The 20,798-nt window shown below is 53.4% G+C and overlaps 1 protein-coding gene across 1 annotated transcript in view; it reads right to left on the bottom strand.

Annotated features, from left to right (window-relative positions):
- The window catches only part of ITGAV (integrin subunit alpha V), a 56,420-nt gene that overhangs the window by 23,882 nt on the left and 11,740 nt on the right, over positions 1-20,798 (bottom strand). The window contains exons 3-13 of the mRNA XM_081095551.1: positions 16,978-17,069; positions 16,333-16,447; positions 13,234-13,295; positions 11,118-11,163; positions 7,964-8,089; positions 6,789-6,833; positions 5,159-5,202; positions 5,018-5,074; positions 2,926-2,978; positions 2,152-2,354; positions 671-862 (exon numbers count right to left, since the gene is read on the bottom strand). Of these exons, the coding sequence (XP_080951677.1) occupies positions 671-862; positions 2,152-2,354; positions 2,926-2,978; positions 5,018-5,074; positions 5,159-5,202; positions 6,789-6,833; positions 7,964-8,089; positions 11,118-11,163; positions 13,234-13,295; positions 16,333-16,447; positions 16,978-17,069 (1,035 nt within the window). The remainder of the gene's footprint in view (positions 1-670; positions 863-2,151; positions 2,355-2,925; positions 2,979-5,017; positions 5,075-5,158; positions 5,203-6,788; positions 6,834-7,963; positions 8,090-11,117; positions 11,164-13,233; positions 13,296-16,332; positions 16,448-16,977; positions 17,070-20,798) is intronic.

The following is a 20,798-nucleotide window of genomic DNA, read 5'->3' as shown; positions in this document are numbered from 1 at the left end:
CACAGCATCCACCCAGCACAGCACCACGCAGCACAGCACCACTCAGCACAGCATCCACCCAGCATAGCACCACCCAGCACAGCACCCGCTCAGCACAGCACCACTCAGCACAGAATCCACTCAGCACAGCACCACGCAGCACAGCATCCACCCAGCACAGCATCCACCCAGCACAGCACCACGCAGCACAGCACCACTCAGCACAGCATCCACCCAGCACAGCATCCACCCAGCACAGCACCACGCAGCACAGCACCACTCAGCACAGCATCCACCCAGCATAGCACCACCCAGCACAGCACCCGCTCAGCACAGCACCACTCAGCACAGAATCCACTCAGCACAGCACCACGCAGCACAGCATCCACCCAGCACAGCATCCACCCAGCACAGCACCACGCAGCACAGCACCACTCAGCACAGCATCCACCCAGCACAGCACCACTCAGCACAGCACCACTCAGCACAGAATCCACTCAGCACAGCACCACGCAGCACAGCACCACCCAGCACAGCACCACTCAGCACAGCACCACCCAGCACAGCATCCACTCAGCACAGCACCCACTCAGCACAGCATCCACTCAGCACAGCACCCACTCAGCACAGCACCTCTCAGCACAGGCCGTTTGCTCTGGGCCGAGTGCCTGTGTGCTCAGTGCGGCCGCACCTGGGTACCCGTTGCGGTCGATGTCCGTGGCTCCCTTCATGGCGTAGCCGAAGCTGGGCGGCATGCTCTGCGCGGCCCACCTCCCCTCCAGGGCCTGCGATGGCGCCGTGTTCAAGCCCGTGGATCTGCCGTTGAAAATGTAAACGATCCCCTTCCTATCTTCACCCCCGTAGGGAGCGGCGATGGCGATATCTGGGGGGAAGGAAGGGAGGCGGAGAGGGAGACGTGAGAGAGGGAGAGGAGGAGGGGGAGGAAGGAGGAAGGAGGAGGGGAGGGGCGGGATGGAGAGAAGAGGGCTTGGTGTGTCCCGTTCAAAGGCAGCCTCGAACCCGAGGAGACTCAGCAGCACCGGGCGGAAGTGACACAAGGGGAGGCAGACGCTCTGGGTCTGGCCCGCGACCAGTCAGCTAACCTTCCGGGGCCTCGAGCTCCTCGCCCTCCAGTGGCCGGGTGAGGGTCAGACCCCTCCCAGGCTGCCCTGGCTCCCACATCCAGCCAGCAGCTGCGCGTGGTTTGGGGTTTTTTGTGTGTTTTTTTCCCCAAAAGCAAAAGTCAATGTGGCTTGGAAACTTGAATATCAGAAATCCTTTTTGGTCTTGCTCAGCTTATACTGAACTAACATAAACCAATAAACGCTTGGAATTCTTAAAAAAAAAAAAAAAAAAAAAACTAAAGCAAAACCCACCAAGTGGTCACTGTGACCCGTTCTAACTGAAATGTTTTACAAACGCGCCCACTCCCGCTGCCTCTGCCGCCCTCGCCTCACCCTCCCCACCGGCTGCCTGGGCCCCGGGAGAGACGGGTGAGTTTCCTTCTTCATGTTTAACTTTCTGTAGATATTAAGGGGCAGGTCCCTACTTGCTGTTGATGAAACACACACACTAACGGTTCAACTGTGCAGATCTCTCAGAAAGGGCTTTAACAGTGTCTTTTCTAAATCTTGGCCACGTGTAACCTATATTTCACCCTATCATAAAAGCCACCTACATTTTTTAAAAAATACCTGCAGCGATTGAGTAAATGACTAAACGGGACTCTTCTAAACAGCGAGCTTGTTCCTCTGCCCTCGTGCAGGGAGCGAGGACCTCCCTCAGTCACAACGCAGTTGCAGCTTTAAAAATGTTCACACAATCGCAGCTTTGCGTGTGAGGACAGTCAGGTGCCCGGTGCCTGGGCGCTGAGTTTGCGCTTGTCCGCATGGGGGACAACAGGGGGCACTCCGGCTCGCGGGCCAGGGCGGGGCTGGGGGCCGGGCCGTCCCTCTCCCACGGGCACTGCCCCACCTGCTCTGCTGCACAGACAGCAGCGCGTGGGATCCGTTTTTGAAATGCTCGCTCCGGTTTCTAAGGGAAGAGCGCCTCCGCGCTGGACCTGGGGTGTCTGTCACTCTCGCCCGCATCCGCCCCCGGAAGGAGGCTGTCACGGGGCAGAACTTCTCCAGCTGGACCCGGCACACGAGGCGCACAGCCGGCCGGCCTTACCGTTGAAGCCGTCCTGGTCCAGGTCTCCCAAGGGCGCGATGGCGCTGCCGAACCGCGCGAAGACCTCGAAGCCGTTGAGCTTGGTCGTCTGGAAGTCGCCCGCGGCCGTCTGCAGGGACACGGAGACCTGCCCCACCTCCTGCAGCTTCCCGTCCGAGCCGCGGTCCATGAACAGTGGGGCGCCCACGAACACGTCCGCGAAACTAGGGAACGGACCCGTTCGTGCGGATCCAGTCCGCCCATCACTCCTCACTCCCCCCCACTCCCCCACCTCCCAGCCACACGGAGGCTCAGAACGACCATTTCAAAGCTGAAGGCCCCTCCAACTCGTCTAATAAAACCAGGAGCAATCCACACCATTACTTCTCTCCTTCATACGATCAAACCCATTAAAAGGCATTATGAGGGCTGGCAGGGGAGGGGGAAGGCATCAGCTCATGAACCCATATGCGTACCAGCATCACCCATGGACCCGACAACAGGGGGCTGAAGGCCTGGGGCGGGGGGGGGGGGCGGCTGGGAGAGGGCAGTGGGGGCAAATGGGGACATCGGTAACACTTCAACAATAAAATTTAAATAATAAAATAAGTATAAAATAAGAGGGATGATGGAAAACATCGAGGCCGCCTAGCGTTCCTGGTAAGGCTGCTTCAAACCGGTTCCTGCTCAGCAGCCTCAGAGGAGCGGACCAGGCAGAGAGGAAACGCTGGGTTTTAGGAAAGCGCTCGTCAGCCCGGACGAAAGCAGTTTCTGGAAACACCGTCTTCGACTTACTCATCCCCGTTGATGTCCGTGGCAGCGACAGCAAATCCGAAATACGCAGCCATCTGGGAAAGGAGACGAAGGGACACGGTTACCCCTCCGGCCGGTCTGACACCGGCAGCCGTGGTCTCTGGGTCAAGGAGACGGGCGGTTCCTCCGCGCACAGTGCTTCAGCCTGAACGCCTCTGCCGTTTATCCACCCACACGGCAGCCTCAGGCACCGAGCGTGTTACTCTCCTGCATTCACGAGCAGAGCGTGTCCCGTGTGCATCATTTCAGTGACTTCGACACATACAGCCCGGCCGGCGTGGCTCAGTGGTGAGCGTCGACCTATGACCCAGGAGCTCACGGTTTGAGTCCCAGTCAGGGCACAGGCCCGGGTTGCGGGCTCCGTCCCCAATGTGGGGTGTGCAGGAGGCGGCCGATCCATGCTTCTCTCTCATCATGGATGCTTCTCTCTCTCCCTCTCCCTCCCTCTCTGACATCAATAAAAATATATTTAAGAAACAACGCACACACAGATACCACCAAGTCCAAGTCCAATCAGTGCTCGTCCCAGGCCTAACCGACTGCCCCCTCCCGCTCCACTGGCCAGACAGACACACCGTCAGCCGGGCCTTCAGCCACAGACGTTTGCCTTGCGTCCGAGGGGTAAGTGGTGCCAACGCAGTAAGATAACGGGAACAGTTCCTAACGGTCACCACGGGCTCCCATCTGTGAAACGGTGACAGCTCTGAAGGGATGAGCTCATTTTGTCTCCCCTCCCTGATGTTTCTCTCTCCCTCTCCCTCTCCCTTCCTCTCTGAAATCAATAAAAATATTTAAAGTAATAATAATAGTAACACTGGGCATGGCAGCCCAGGTCTGCCTAATGGTCCTAACGCAAAGCCGAGATTCCCCACAAAGAGCCGAGGAGGATCATGCCTGCACACAGGAGGGTCATTCCTGCACACAGGAGGATCATGTCCGCACATAGGAGGAGGGTCATGCCTGCACACAGGAGGATCATGCCCGCACACAGGAGGAGGGTCATGCCCGCACATAGGAGGTTCATGTCCGCACACAAGAGGGTCATGCCAGCACACAGGAGGACCATGCCCGCACACAGGAGGGTCATGCCCGCACACAGGAGGATCATGCCCGCATACAGGAGGGTCATGTCCGCACACAGGAGGATCATGCCTGCACACAGGAGGATCATGCCCGCACACAGGAGAATCATGCCTGCACACAGGAGGGTCATGCCCGCACACAGGAGGGTCATGTCTGCACAGAGGAGGAGAATGACTCACACAGGAGGATCATGCCTGCACACAGGAGGATCATGTCCACACACAGGAGGATCATGTCCACACACAGGAGGGTCATGTCCGCACACAAGTGGGTCATGCCCGCACACAGGAGGAGGATCATGTCCGCACACAGGAGGATCATGCCTGCACACAGGAGGAGGATCATGCCTGCACACAGGAGGAGCTGCCTGAGGTGAGGAAGCCGCCCCAGCACAGAGGGACACCCCCCTGCACCCCAATGGCAGGCCATTCGCTCCCAGCTGAGCAGCAACCCTGACTGTCCCCCAGTGGGAAGAGGCTGTGAGGACGGGGGTCCACTCCCTCTTGCTACCAACCCTCTCGCGAGGCCCAACCATCTCTGCTGAGCAGGACGTGGGCCTGAGCCGGGAGCTGAAAACCAGACAGCTGTTCCCCGAGTGCTAACGCACTTTTCCCGCGTCGTTACCACCTCATGGCGTAAACCCGCACCCGGGACATTTACAAAGCACAGAGTGTTCCTTAGGGGAGAGGTTAGCGTCATCAGCCAAGAAAAAGGACGTTCCTGGTTTTGTGTGTGAGTGACTTGGATCTGCATTTCCTTTTAAAAAAACTAGCACAACATGCAATTACCAAAGTGTTTGCCTAAACAAATTACTTTGATTAAAACAATATAAAATACCCAAAGCCCATTTTACATCTGTGCTACTGAATACTGAACCAATGTTTATTACATATTGAATATTAAACCATTAGGATTTGCCAAGAAAACCTGTAAGACGTTAGGAAATGCTGACATTAAGATGCGAAGTGGGAAAAACGTTTTAGACGCGTACCTGCTCGCCAGTGAAGTTGTGCAAGGAGGACATGTTCTTCCCATCATAAATATAAACCTGTGCGGGAAACCAGAGTGTGAGACACAGGAAAAGGTAAGATAACCCAGAGATTTTTTAAAAAATATTTGTTCACTTTCCTACCATTCCCAAAGTCCTCGCTGCTCTGGGAACTCCCGAGACAAAGTCTGAGAAGAAAAAACTCAATTACTCATTTTGAAGACCAACATTGGAAACTAATGGAGGAAGGGACATGTCAGAAAGCTGTAGGTTTTGTTATTTCAACGGACGATAAGTAAGAGATTTTTCAAAGAATCGGTTCTCCGTAACCAGTGACCAGTGTGTTTTCAACCACAAAATCCAACACGTACAAAACAGACTCATGAGGGCCCTCCAATAGGCGCCTGTGTGTAATCTGGTGGAAAAGGGCAGCGAGATAAAGTGGCCCCAGAACGAAGAGAAGCACTGGCCGGCGTGGCCCAGGGGCTGAGCGTCCACCTAGGATCCAGGGGGTCAGGGTTCGATCCCAGGTCAGGGCACAGGCCCGGGTTGCGGACTCGATCCCCGTGTGGGGCGTGCAGGAGGCAGCCGATCCATGGTTCTCTCTCATCATTGATGTGTCTATCTCTCTCTCCCTCTCCTCTCCTCCCTGAAGTCGATAATATATTTAAGAAAAAGATAAGAAGGAAGAGAACCAGCAGAGCCAATGACATAGGGCAGGGGCGGCAGTTACTCCGAAACGGGATCCGAATCAGGGCAAGTCAGCGGCCGCCAGGTGAGCTCTGAGGGGTGACGGGCGGACAGAGGGTGGGTGACCACCGTGCCCAGAGCCCAGGGGGAGGGGACCGATGAGCCTGAGGAAGGAGCAGCCACGCCCCTCCGCGGGGACCGCCTGCTGAGCAAGAGGGCGGAGCCCAGGAAACACAGTGGACGCTGGTCTCTGGAACGAACTTCATCCCAGAGGCTGTCTGAGCAGCGATTCCTTCAAAAACTGAATCATTCTCCCATTAAATAATGTAAATTAAGGTAATCGTTCCAGACCCCACTGATTCCCTATGTCAGCCTTTCCTATAAACAGTCCCTGCCTGATGTGCTGTTTAATGTATAAATAAACACTCTTTTCTTAAATTCACAGACCCACCGCCTGCCAGCCTTAAAGGAGTTACTCCTGTCCCTGCCTCCCGAATGCTCTCCCAGGTTCATTGCTTTCTTTTGTCCAAACCAACAGGGTTTCCTAGCTCTCCAACTGCCCGTGGTTGCTGTTTTGTGAGCACAGTCACACCCTCGCAAGGCTGGCCCGGTGGAGGCCTCTCGTTTTAAAGGGGCGCCAATCCCAGCAGCGAGGCCCCCTCTCCTCGGCCGTCGCCTGCCAGGGGCTTGCAGTCCCGCTGAGGTGCCAGCCCAGCCGGAAAGCGCTGTCGGGTCGAAAACTGGAGTTTTGGTCGACAACTGAGACATTTCTTTCTGTGAACAACTTGGTGGAGAACTGAATTGTTGGAGATGGGAGACGTTCGAGAAACAAGGTCTGCCCGTAACTGGGGGGCGGGCAAGGGGCTGCTGGGGGGAGACTGAGCCCCCCGCCCCCAGCACAGGCTCCATCGTTGCAGCCGTGGCTTGAGGACCTCGGACACGGCCAGCTCCTGTCCATGCACCAACCCCCCCTCATTCCTGGGACAGTCCCTGAACCGGTGTCAGAGCCCATCAGTGGCTGGACTTGCTCAACGCCGGCCCCCGTGTGTAAAACAGGAAGAAAAGCAGCTCAAGCCTTTCGTACCGTCGATGCCGTCCCCGTTGAAATCACCGACCGCCACCGAGTAACCTGCACCGGGGACAGAAGGTGGACAGCGTCAGGCGGGCACCGTCACCCTCGCCACTCAGCGTGCTCTCCTCCAACTGCAATTCCTCCAACTGCAATATTCCTGCCCTGGGGTCAGAGTCACACGTGCACAGGAGATGCACCTTAAAAGTACCTGAGCTAAATATTCGAAGAGTAAATATTCTATTAGAAAAACAAGGCTTTTACCAACGTCAGAGCTACTGAGAAACGGTAAATCTGCAATTCATCACCAAGTAGCAGACGTTCTCAGCCAGCAAAGCACTGTGTCTGTCGTGTGCACTGGGTTTAATGAGTCAGAGACATTGAAGAAGAGAACAAACGTTCAGAAACCCGAACGCCACAGCCGTCGTTTAACACAGTAACTAATTCAGGCTCGGGGTCAGGCCGCCTGGTGTGACGCTCAGAGCAGCAAGTTCTCAGTGAGGGGCTTCGGGCAAGTTATGCGGCCTCTCGGGGCCCGAGTTTATTTTATGTAAAATGCGAACAATAACAGTGCACGTTACAGACTTCCTGTGAGGATTCAATCAGGAAACACTGAAAGGCACTTGGTGCCATAGCCAGTAGCATAGCTTAAACGTTATCTGCTATTATCGTAGCATAAACCAGCGGTTCTCAACCTGTGGGTTGTACGACCCTTTGGGAGTCGAACGACCCTTTCACAGGGGTCGCCTAAGACCATCGGAAAACACATATATAATTACATATTGTTTTTGTGATTAATCACTATGCTTTCATTATGTTCAATCTGTAACAATGAAAATACATCCTGCATGTCAGATATTTACATGACGATTCATAACAGTAGCAACATGACAGTGATGAAGTAGCCATGAAAATAATTTTATGGTTGGGGGTCACCACAACATGAGGAACTGTATGAAAGGGTCGCAGCATTAGGAAGGTTGAGAACCGCTGGCATAAACGATCATGCTCTTAAATTCCAGTTACTGAAATGTAACATAACCTGAGTATTCAGTAACAATTTGAAGTTATATGCCCCTTACATTAAAAACAAACAAACACAAAGACCTTAACCTATTTCACATGAAAGGTTTTCCCACGTAAAGCAGCAACCGCAGGACAAGTCCCCTCCGGGTGTCGGCGTCACCTACCCAAGTAGCTGTCGTCAAACACGGCCTGTGCGGTCCGCGTTGCCAGCTGGTTGCTGTACTGGATGCTGTAAACCTTGGGGTCGTATTTAGAAACGATTTCTGCCACTTGGTCCGAGATGAGCTGACCTGGAACAGAGAAGTCGCTTTCTAGTGGAAACGTTAAGAGGCAGATGATGGTGGCACCTGCGTGAAGAAAACGGCCTGGGATTATGACTTCTAATGATGAGCCGTAAATACCGCTCCTTCATCACATTCAATCTGGAACTGGATTTTATTTTTAAGTCACAATTATTTCTATTCAATCCAGTACACACTTAAAATTGGTCTCTGCTAATAAACAAAATTTTCTGAGTAGAGACTTTGTCTTAATTCCCTAAAAAAAATCAATGTTAAGTAAATGGAATAAAATCAAGGGCTATTTTCCAACAAAATCTCTGAGAACTGGAGAAATGAACTGAAGTAATGGAATATCTTTTCCTCCACCGTAAGAATCACTGGGTCAACTGACTTTTCCCAGCGAATTATCTGAAGACCTTTAGGAAGCAGCCTGGTGGGCAAGCTCACTTTCCTTCTCAACCGGCAGTGACTGGGCAGACAAATCCAGATGACGTGAAACTCAGGCCGAACCCGCCACCTCCGCGGCCTGAGAAAGCCACCTCTGCCCTCTGCTGCTGTAGAAAGAATCCATAGCGGCCAAAGGCCGAGCCCTGCCTCTCCCTGCAGCCCAGGGGGGGAGCGACCGGGAGAAACTGTCCGTCCGGGTCGCTCCTCACCCTCTGGGCCACCTAGGACCTGACACACGGGGGCGGGGGGTCCGTTCAGTGTCTCCCGAGCAAAGAACAGGAAAAGGCTCATCTCTTCGGCCTAAGGCGCCACCATCACGTCCCTGTTCTCACAGAGACAGTGCTGGGGTCCACGGAAACTCCCTCCAACAGGTCTGTTCACGGTGGAACCCGCTCACTGTCATCTCATGAGAACAAAATCACAGGCTCTGCCCGGCCCCCGAGTCTCCGCCACAGACCGGCTCACCCCCGTTTACCGCGAAACCCAGGGCCCAGGACGCCACTGGCACCTGCACCGTCCTCACTTAGGCGCAGGGAGGGCCCGGCCCGGGCACCCGGCAGGGGAAGGAGACGCCGCTCAGACGCGGCACGGGCACCGGGCGGCTCCAGCAACGGCAGCGCCCACACCGCCCGCCCCGACCGGTTCGCACACGAGCTGATGAGACAGGTCCCTGCCCCATGACCAGCACACCCGGCAGCAAGAAGAAGAAACCCGTTTCATGTCTATTCATGTAACGACGAGCATGTATTTCCTCGTGTGCAATTAGAGCTACCGTTTCCACCGCAAAGCCGTACCGGCCGGGTGTCACCTCCGGCCGCCCGCTGTCCAGCCAGCGTCACTCACAGGAAGCCAGCCCTGGCCGGAGCGAGCGCGGCTCTCACACTGACCCCAGCCTGGGCCTGGCTTTTCTTTCCTCCCTTCTCTCCTTTGCCCCGCCTTCACTTTCAGTTACTCCCACTTCCCAGGCCACCTTACTCCCTCCAGCAACTCTCTCTCGAGCCGCCCTGCCTATGAAGCGAAGGCGGTGTCCCGCAGAGAACAGGTAAGAAACGCGTAGCGTAGAGCGTGGGAGCAAAAGCAGCGTCCGGCCACTTCAAACCCATCTGGCTGGAGGGTCCCCCTTCTCCCCAATCTGGCCACGCCGCAAACACCGGAGTGCCGAGAACAGGAGCGCCGGCCGGCAAACGGCTTTCTCCGCAGAAAATACACGTGTGTCTAATGACCAACGGAACAAGCCAGCGGAGAAGCGCATGTGGCTAAGGATTCGGAAGCCGTCAGCAGACCATGGTCTGTTATGTGTTCAGATGGCAACTTAATTAGACCTCCCAGAGTGACGAAGAACATGTTGTATCTTCACATCAACCATCAATGCCAGTTTAACTACATCCTTTTGGAAATTAATATGATCCTCTATTTTAAAAACTCCCGACACCAGTGGTTCTCAACCTTCTGGCCCTTTAAATACAGTTCCTCATGTTGTGACCCAACCATAAAATTATTTTTGTGGCGACTTCATAACTGTCATGTTGCTGCTGTGATGAATCGTCACGTAAATATCTGATATGCAGGATGGGCTGAGGCGACCCCTGTGAAAGGGTCGTTCCACCGCCAAAGGGGTCGCGACCCACAGGTTGAGAACCGCTGCCCAACACAAAGACATCATTCTTGCTGTCAGTGGTGAGTGAGAAAACCACCATTTCAATATCCGAACGAGCACATTCCAAACACTGTCAGAGCCGGAGCGTCCGGGCCGCCACCTGCCCATCACAGCTCAGCCGCACACTCCCTGCCGCTCCCGTCGCGGCCTCACAGCAGACACGGAGGACACGCGCCAACACGGAAAGGACTTTAACTCTCTTTATACCCTAACTTACACGTCACCTTTTAAATATTCAGGTTATTTTCTCCTAAGGATACATGTACTGCTGTATATATGTATACGCTATACGTGTACAACACTAGAAATACTGTCTTATAATCCCTTTAAAGACCACTGCGGAACTGGTCAGTGACTGAACAGGGTGCCCCCGAAAATGTGTGTGTATTTCCAATGATTACAAAGTCAATGTTTATGAACACACAGTTCATTTTCAAAATCGAGTTATTAGCTGCTAAAGTGTACATACATTCTTGGGGACACCCTCTACACCCTGTACATTGTATTTTTCTATTTCTTTCTAAGCGGAATACGCCAATCTGAGGAAGACAAGCATCACATGATCTCACTTATGTGTGGGATCTAATGAACAAAATGAACTGAACAACGAAGTAAGACCCGAAGCAGGGAGGCGTGGAACAGACGGGTGTGCCTCGATGTGGGGGTCGGGGGACGAGCGGAGATAAACCAAAGGACTTACACATTCATATGCACGGCCCATGGACACGGGCAATGGGGGGGTGAAGACGTGGGGGGGGTAGAGGCTGGGCAGAGAGGGGCAAAGGGGCGGAAACGGGAGACTCTGTAATGCCATCAACAATAAAGTATGTGTATACTGACATAATAATAATGTGAAATCTCACAGGGACACGGTAAGACAGGTGGGTGCTAATTAGCAGGTCATTATCGGGTGATTAAACCATGTTAACCTACCTTGCCAATAAAAGCTCCCAGGACCACCAAGAAGCACTCTGTCGGCCTAGATTAAATCAGACAAAACGATGTATTTAAAAGCAGGGGCTTTAAACACGGGAAGCAGTGAGTTAAACACGAGCTGCATCGATGTACATAGAGGAATGGAACATAGATACACATATATTAGAGCGAACAGGATCACAAATCTCAGATTCATCCAACTCAGTCTCAGGTATTCTCAATGTGCCTTTTCTAAAATACAACAAAAATGAGAAGTTATGTTCATTTAATATATGAAAGTTAACGAACGTAACACAACACCCACAGATTCCGTGGCTCGAGCCTGCTTCACAAACTGGGTACAGAAGTTATCACAGGGTTTCAATACGGAAAAAAGTCACTGCTTAATATTGTCTGTTACATGTGTGACTACACGGCAGCCTTCCCTCCTGAAATCCTTACAAATGTTTCAGCTAAAGGGAGCTTTCCGTGTCCTGCAGACCTAAGCAGGAGCGAGGTGAGAAGGCAGATTTCCAGGGTGTATGATATACACAAGCTACTCTTGGCCAGCACTGCTTGTACCAGAGCCAGCTACAAGGACCTGATGCACGGCAGGTCGTGCTTAAGCTCCACATTTCGGACATTTCTTCGGGCTGGAGGTAAAGGAAACGACGCACCCCTCCCAGTGCTCACAGAGCCCTTCCCGCTCTCAGCGTCCTCCCGCGTGGCTGAGCAACATGGTAGATACGTCTACGTCATCGGCTCTAAAACGACACCTTTCTTCAGACAGGAGGCGGAGAAGTGAGCAGTGAATTCAGCAATGACTGTTCCTATGAGAATATTCCTACCGGTGTAGGCACAGAAAACATGGACAGTTTTTTAAAAAATACAGTAGCCATTTGAAAATACATCACGCAAGTTTAAACCTAATATTTATCGCCATACTTTATCTCTTCGTTTTGCTTCCTTAAATTCTGAACTGGGCAAATTTTGGATTATGAATTTCAAATTGAGTAAATTAAAATCAATTACTTAGTAAGGAGAGCTAACCATAAGTGTCAGTACCTAGTCTAGAAAAAAAATTTAATAAAATACAAACATTTTTTAAGAAAGAAAATGCTTTATGATGATTATAGTTGATGTTCTAATAAATCTAAGGCACGCCTCCTCGCATTCTATAAGAAAGCCGCAGGAAGCTTTCTGAGGAAGCGCTACTTTTAATCAATCAGCATATTTCTGAGATTTCTCTAAGAAGTGATTCATAGTCTCAATTTCACATTCAAAATGCTCAGACCCCCCACCCAAAAATAACCACACCAACAAGCCCCAGGAAGGAAAGTACTCAAGAAACTTTCCCTTTGAAAATATAAGCCCAACTCTTATTTTAGGAAAAAGATAAAAACCATCAGCTCTGGAAAGCATGTGGTCCTCGTTAGAAATACGCGGATCCTGCCCTGACCGGTTTGGCTCAGAGGATGGAGCGTCGGCCTGCGGACTGAAAGGTCCCAGGTTCGATTCTGGTCAAGGGCATGTACCTTGGTTGCGGGCACATCCCCAGTGGGAGATGTGCAGGAGGCAGCTGATCGATGTTTTTAACTCTCTATCCCTCTCCCTTCCTCTCTGTGGAAAATCAATAAAATATATTTTAAGAAAAAAAGAAATACGCGGATCCTGCACATCCGACTGGTCCCGCCTCTCACTGGCTTCGGGTCCGCTCGGGGCTGCAGGCGCGTAACGGATGGCAAATACCCTTGTCTCTCGGCGTCTGTGTAACGGGACTCTAACTCCGTCATAAAGCTCCCGGTGATAACGTTGGTGAAAAATCAGCTTCCGTCAAAACCAGAAAACGCGAACGTTCCAGGAACGCGTCTAACTGGGAATTTTAACGCTGAGTCGTAACAGTTATCTGCCATCCGCCGAGACGCCCCCCTGCCCTCGTCCCCATGTGGATTCCAGCAAAAGCAGCGTCGAGGGAGAGAACGCAGAGAACATCAAACGCCTGGGCCACGCTCACTAGCTGTTTGCACGAAACAAGCAGTCGCCACGGCGAAGCTGAAGCATCGGCCGATTCATTTTAACCAAGATGAGAGGAAGGCAGCCTGGAGCCTCGCTGAGTCATTGAATGAGAACTTACCTTCGTGAAATCAATGCTGAATCCTCCTTGACAGAACCCCTGTCCGTCAGCATCAATATTTTCTAAAATAAAAAAAAGATTGGAAATGTACACAAGCCCCCAAAACAAGCGAACAACACACACAAGAACAACCCCGACGTCGCTGTGATGGTGACGGCGCGCATCTCACTCGTGCGGCACTGGGAGCGGCCGTCACGTGATGAGCAGGTGCGCACGCGTGTTCGCTCAGCGAGGACCACAGATTCAGGTGCCCGGCCAGTCACCAGGCAACAGAAGAAACACCGAAGGCGGCGAATCTCCCACTTCTTACTTTTAACCACAAACCACAGCAAGGTTACATTTTATCACACACACACACACACACACACCACCAACATGCACACACACAAATAAAACAATTTCACAAAACACTGCCACCATTATTAGGTACCGTACACTCTACCACTCTGTAGTTTATCGTATTTCATTCCTTTTTTTTTTTTTTTTTTTTTTGGTGACTGGTTAGGACCCACTATCTGACTTCATAAAACAATGACGAGTTGTGATCTGAGTTAAAAACTCCCCTTTGAGATTCCCGTCTCTCACTGTTACTATCCTGCAGTTGGTAGGTCTCTGCACGAGTAAAGAAACACATACATTCCTAACACATCCATTTCTCACGTACATTTTACAGCCAATCACAACAACAGAATCTATTTAAAACACAGTTCAGACCTTCAGGGGACAGCCAGCACCTAACCGATGTTCTGTGAAAAGCAAAGCACGGACCACGCCTCACAACACGTGTAGTTCCGGGGTCGATGAACGCGGGCGGCATTAAACATGACACTTTCGGGTGCTTTTACCTGATAACAGACTCCATCGTTCTACTCCTTGGGGGCGACCCTTTTTGGGGGACGACTTCTGGGCAACTGGTCTATTAATTTCAATGAAATCTAATCATGAGCAATGTTGTGCCTAGACTAGACGTAGGAGGAACCTAAAGGCTTCCCCTTGTTTTATTCTGAGGATAACGGGCTACTCTTCACTTGGCAAGGAATTTTCTTTTCTTAGCCTCCTTTTCACTTGCAGTTGACAGACAATGTTGTATTACTTTCCGGTGTGCAAACAGCGATGAGACATGCATATGCCTCGTGACGCGACCATCCTGGTAATATCAAGGAATTCTTACAGCCAACGTCGCCACACAGAGATCATCACGCTGCAGTGACTGCATCTGCCTCCCAAAGAGAGGAACCAAAACCGCTGTCTGAAGTCATTAGGGCAGCGTGCGAGGACTTTTGTCAAATACTCCCACCAAACATTCTGAGCCCTTTTAAAAAAAACTTGGGAACTGCCCAAGATTACACACTTTGTATTCTAAATTTAGATTTTTTTTCCCCCCAGAAATAAACCTCAGAGTGTGAAGTTACCCGTGTAAAATTTCCTCCCAGGAGGTGCTGGGAACTGTAGCCGGGGTTTCCATTCACAGCATCTGCGAACTCACCCGCAGGAATTCTCTCTGACCTCAGGCCAGACAAGCACTTCCTTTACTCGGTTACATCTGGGGAACTATCTCAGACTGTTTCTGAGGACGTCCTTTCATCGTCAGACTTCCTACGGTTTCCCAGAACATCCCGTTAGAAACCACCCCTGCCCTTTAAAATGGGAGAGACAGGCAGAAACATCAATGATGACAGAGAATCACTGATCGGCTGCCTCCTGCACGCCCCCCACTGGGGATGGAGCCCGCAACCCGGGCCTGTGCCCCGACCGGGAATCGAACCGGGACCTCCTGGCACATAGGTCAACGCTCAGCCCCTGAGCCAGGCCGGCCCGGCAGGCGCACCATTGAACGGAGTGCTCATGCCGCCGTTAGGAATTTCACGTGGACCACAACCTCCTTCAGGGGAAGCTTTTGCTTTTATTCCTGCGACGGTTTCTGCCGCCCTCGGTGAAGCCTGACGGCAGTGCTGCCTGTGGCAGGCAGAGCAGCTGCGCACGGAGCCTCCCAGGCCGGCTGCTCTCAGCCCTTCCCGGCGGCATCTCAGTGCCCACAGTCCACACGCAGGGGAGCGAAGGCTTCCGGACGACCAGTCGGAGCAGCCAGTACGGCCAGAGCAGGTGCGAGCCCCAGTGTGTCCACCAGGAGGCGCAGGCCCCCTCTCCCCGCAGGAGCCACCCAGGGGCCGGGAAGCCAACTGGACGTGAAAACCAAGAAGGAGCCGTGTTCCCACAATGTCCTTGTTGGGAGCAGGCGGCACACGCGCCTCCGTCCGGCCTGGGAGTGAGGGCAGGCGCGTCCGCGACGGGGGCTCCGCACTAGAGCAGAGGCTGGGCCTACTGTGCGCCGGCCACAGACACAGCAGGAGCCCGGAGCACGTGTCATCAGGAACCAGGAGGCTGCTCACAGGTTCCAGCCCAGGGTGTCCCCGTGGGTCATGCCTGCGTGGCTCAGGGGTTGAGTGTCAACCTACGAACCAGGAGGTCAGGGTTTGACTCCCGGTTAGGGCACAGGCCCGGGTTGCGGGCTCCATCCCCAGTGTGGGGCATGCAGGAGGCAGCCGATCAGTGACTCTCTCTCATCACTGATGTTTCTCTCTCTCCCTCTCTATCAATTAAAAAAGAAACTGCATTAGTCTGAAGTTCTCAATCTGAGTACCCCGCAAAGTCACCCATGGAATTTCTTTAAAACGCAGGTCCCCAGGCCTGCCCTTGTCCCACTGAGTCAGAGTCTGTAACGTCTGTCAGAAAAGCTCAGTGGAGCTTCTTTTGACAAAAAGTGACTAAAAATACAAGCTTCCAACATCGAGTATGAGTTACAACTACCTACGGAGGATGGAGACTCCTCCTTCAGAGACAAGCCTGCCGGCCGCACACTTGTCCTGACTTTACGGTACCAGGACTGGCTTCCCTTTGCTGTCATCAAACATGACAGCCTGTCTATAAATGTTCACCCCCTCCCTCGACACGCACACGCACACACGTACACACACGCATGCACACACACACACGCACGCACACACATGCACACACACACGCACTCACACACGCACTCTCATCCTTAACCATCTGGGCCCCCCGCCCTGTTCTCAGAGGGGGTGCACGTCCCACACGTACTTGACCGGCACGGGGCGTACTCCACGGTCCGCGCCCCGTCCTGAAGGAAGCAGGTGCCCACGGGTTCTCGCTCCTGCTTCGTCTCCGTCCTCCAGTGGTACAGGGGGGCGCAGGCCTGCCGTCAGAGGGGCCAGTGAGCGCGAATTCTCTGAAACCAGCGTCTCAGACCACCTCGCCTGCCTCAGAGCAACAGTCCTCTGACTCGGGGCTCGGACGTACGGATGGTGCGTACTTCCAGCCACGGGCAGGGTAGGAGGGGCTGGGGAGAAGGCCTCGACAGAGACTCTGGGGCCCAGAACAGACCCTGGGGACACCCCACACTTAGAAAGTGAGCAGGAGAGGAGCCATTGAAGGAGACGGCAAAGGAGTAGCCAGCGAGAGGGGAGGAAGCCAGGCCAGGACGGGGTCCGTAGCCAAGGGAAGGGCATGACTTCAAAGAGGGGTTGCCAGGCCAGTGTGGCTCGATGGTTGGGTGTCGGCCCATGAACTAGGGGGTCACGGTTCAATTCCGGTCAAGTGCACATGCCCAGGATGCACGCTCGATCCCCAGTGTGGGGCGTGCAGGAGGCAGCTGATCCGTGATGTTTAAACATGAAACTCCCTTCATTTCTACATAAACCGACTATGAACAAACAAAACACTCACCAAAATTTTGTCCTGCTTGGACCTCACGGATGCGCCAAACCACTGGTGGGACTTAAACTCCAACGGGTCGTCCCGGGCATAGTCCCTGTTGCCTGAAACACAGAGGGTGCGGGATGCGCGTCGAACAGCACGTTCTGGGGCGGCAGCTGGTTCCACGCAGCAGCTTTAATGGCGTGGCTCTGCTCAGCCAGGCTCCACATCGCCTGTTCATCTCCTGCCCTTTCCACCGAATCGGGAAAGATGCCTTAGCCACGTCCCAGGGTGTCACTCACCTCATCGATCACCCTAAGGCAGACGTGGAGCAGTAACGGCCACGGAGGTTTTCCAGTTGTCAAACTGTAAGGTAACTGACGATAAACAAATACTTATGATTGCCAACAGGCCCCCCGCAGCGCTCTCTGTGGCATAAAGACATTCACGGAAATAAGGCCACGAAACGTGGCTGCAGAACACCAGCCACAGAAGGGCCGCCGCCAGGGACCAGGCGGCTGGGCGCTGCGATGTCAGAGCGGAGCCAGGAGCCAGGACGCAGCTCGGAGGAAGAGAACTCGGTTTGGGATGAGAAAGGCAAACGTTTCTCCTCCGGGCTGCGTGACCGCGAAAACTACCCTCAAAGTCCCGGCTCAGCGTGGCTATGAGTTAACTAATCATCGTCCAAATGGAAAGGAAAACCACAGTAAGATATCACGGCACATCAGTTGGAATGGCTATTATTTAAAATTTAAAAAAAGGATAAAGAGATGTTTGCAAGGATGTGGACAAGAGGGAACCCTGTACACGGTCGGTGGGAATGTAACTGGTGGAGCTGTCATGAAAAAAAAATAGGCTGCTCAGGAAGTTAAACGTAGAGCTGTCCTATGACCAGCAGCCCTGCTTCGGGGTTCACAGGAAAAGGGAATAAAATCGCTGTCTTGCAGGGTCCCTGTGCTCCCAGCACCCACAGCAGCCAGGACACGGAGGCCACCCAACCGCCTCCTGAGGAACGAAGGGAGGAGGCGCTGGGGACCAGGATGAGGGCAGCGCAGGCGGGAGGCACGCTCGCTCCTCCAGAGTCGCAGCTGAAGCGACCGCCCAGCAGACGAGCCGCACAGAAGTCTCCCAACCAGGACGGACAGAAGCCACATCGACGGGACGGCAGGAGCGGGGAGTCGAGCAGGGCTGGCCCCGTTCGGCAGCTGAGAGGATGGGGGGGGTCCCTTGGCGGCGAAGGTCCCCCTGAGGAGCGTGGTCTCAGGCCCACGCGGGGAACCCCAACCCCGAGCCCCAGAGCCGGGGAGGGACCCACATCACAGCGGCTGAGGAGTGTCCGCCGCTGGGGAACCCGGGCTAAACTGAAACGCAGATGTGCCCCAACAGCCGCCGGCCGAGGTCATGTGATCACTGCGCTGTCAGTGACCTCACCGACCCACGGCAGGGGGCAGGCCCGACGGGACACAGGCACACGACCCCAGGACCAGCCCCTCAGTGCCGGGGTCCAACCCCAGCGGGTCCAGGGGTCCCCAAAGGTGTGGACGGAGTCGGCGAAGAAGGAATGACACGGAGACAGCGTTCAGTTGATCAGCAGCCTAGCCAGGATCTCCAGCCAAGTTCTGGTCTCGATCTCCAGAGAGGTTCTGCTTAGTATCTCCAGCCAGGTTCTGTGTCCATGTTCTCTTGCTAGGTTCTCCAGATTCTCCAGCCAGGTTCTGTAGCCATGTTCCCTCGCTAGGTTCTCCAGCCAGGTTCTGTAGCCATGTTCCCTCACTAGGTTCTCCAGCCAGGTTCTGTCCAGGTTCTCAGGCCAGGTTCAGTCACCAGGTTCTAGTCAGGTTCTCTTGCCAATTTCTGTAGTCAGGTTCAGTCCAGGATCTTTTGCCATGTTCTCTCACTAGGTTCTGTCTCTAGGTTCTGAGGTCAGTTTCTGTCCAGGATCTTTTGCCATGTTCTCTCCAGCGAAGTTCTTCTGTCTCTAGAGAACGTTCTGTGTAGGTTCTGTGCCTAGGTTCTGTCTCTCTCTCTGTCTGTCTCTCTCTCTCTCTCTCTCTCTCTCTCTCTCTCTCTCTCTCCCTCCTCCTGTCTTCTTACATCTGTATTTATACCAGTTGATTCCAATCCTATCAATCTCTATTTCAAAGGTTAGGGCGTTTCTTATCTCCATTCCAGGGAGTAAAGATTATGTAGCTTAAGCATGATTGTTCATAGTTAAAGTGATTAATTACCTGCCTGGCACTTAGTTAAGAGGTTTTGTTCCCTCCCTAACTTCAGGGGAAAATCCCTACCTGGGGAAACAACCTTTCTCAGAGAGGTGACCTTGGTTAAAACACATAGTGCCTAGAAGGTGAGCAAACATATTAAGAACAGTATGCCATATACGCCAGGTCCCTTGAAACAGCAAGCATGGACCGGCTCCCGGCACCTCAGGAGGATGTGAATCACCCACGCGCGCCTCCGGGGTCACACCGCAATCATTCAGGACTTTGCTCCAGAGGCAGTTCCCTCTTTAACCCTCTGACCTCTTCCTCCAGAGACCGGCCTGGAAACACCGACTCAGCCTCAGGCAGAAGCTCCTTAGAGGAAGTGTGAAGGGGCGGGGCCCTCTGTCGCACAAACGGACAAGCAGCTCGGGCCTGACCACCCCCCACCCCCCTCACCGCCCCCCATCCCCCACCCCCCTCCCCTGCAGCGGGCGCCGGGGAGGGAAGTGAAGACACAGTCACGGCCCTGAGGCCCCCGGGGCGAGTGCACCAGGCTCCCCAGGCTGCATGGCCCAGGCCCGAGCTCCCCAGGGAAATGGGGTGCGGTCAACGCAGAAGTGCCCGTGGGAGGACATGGTCCCAGGCCCCAGACAAGAAAGAACCCCGACTTCTGCGCATCATTCTGTAAAACACCTCGGACCGTTTCCTTAGATCTTCCAGGTAATTAAACAGTATTTCCCACAATAGTGAGACGAGAAGACACGTCCCCCATCACATAAACTAACATATTTTATCACTTTCAAACATCGAGGAGAGCCCTGGCCGGCGTGGCTCGGTGGCTGAGCGTCGACCTACGAACCAGGAGGTCAGGGTTCGGTTCCCGGTCAGGGCATGTGCCCAGGTTGCAGGCTCGGTCCCCAGTGTGGGGCGTGCAGGGGGCAGATGACCCTCTCTCATCGTTGGTTCTCTCTCATCATTGATGTTTCTGTCTCTCTCTCCCTCTCCCTTCCTCTCTGACATCAAAAAGATATATTTTTTAAATCAATTAATAAAAAAAATAAAATTAGATATAATTTTTTCCAAAAGCAAAGAGGAGGAGTGAGAACAGCAGAGCCAGGAGGAGGCACGATGAAGGCCATGTCCCGGACGGGGGTGCGTCTGTGCATTTATGGAGTCGCCTCTCCCATGGGGACAGGAACCGAGGCGCCCCCCGCCCCCCGCCCCAGCCCCTCCACAGTGAGTGCGCGAGGTTCTGCTGAGCAGCGGAGAACACAGGCCCTTTGAGAGCCCCCCGCCCATCAATGCTGGCTTGTTCCCCAGCGAGGAGACGGAAATGCTCCTGAAAGCATCTAACAGTTCAAGACAAAAACTCTTTGCTGACGGCTTTTGTTTTAAAGCCAAGTCGATGTTAAGCCTTAAAAAAGGGGGGACGTGTCCGGTCAGCGTGGCCCAGAAAGAGGCTTTAACCCAGGGGTTCTCAACCTTCCTGACGCCGTGGCCCTTTAACACAGTCCCTCATGTTGTGGTGACCCCCAATGTCATTGTTACAAATTGAACATAATTAAAGCATAGTGATTAATCACAAAAACAATATGTAATTATATATGTGTTTTCCGATGGTCTTAGGCGACCCCAGGGAAAGGGTCG

The sequence above is a fragment of the Myotis nattereri genome (genome assembly GCF_964212035.1).
Source record: "Myotis nattereri genome assembly, chromosome: 7".
NCBI classification, from domain to species: domain Eukaryota; kingdom Metazoa; phylum Chordata; class Mammalia; order Chiroptera; family Vespertilionidae; genus Myotis; species Myotis nattereri.
This window is presented reverse-complemented; position numbering and strand designations above follow the sequence as displayed.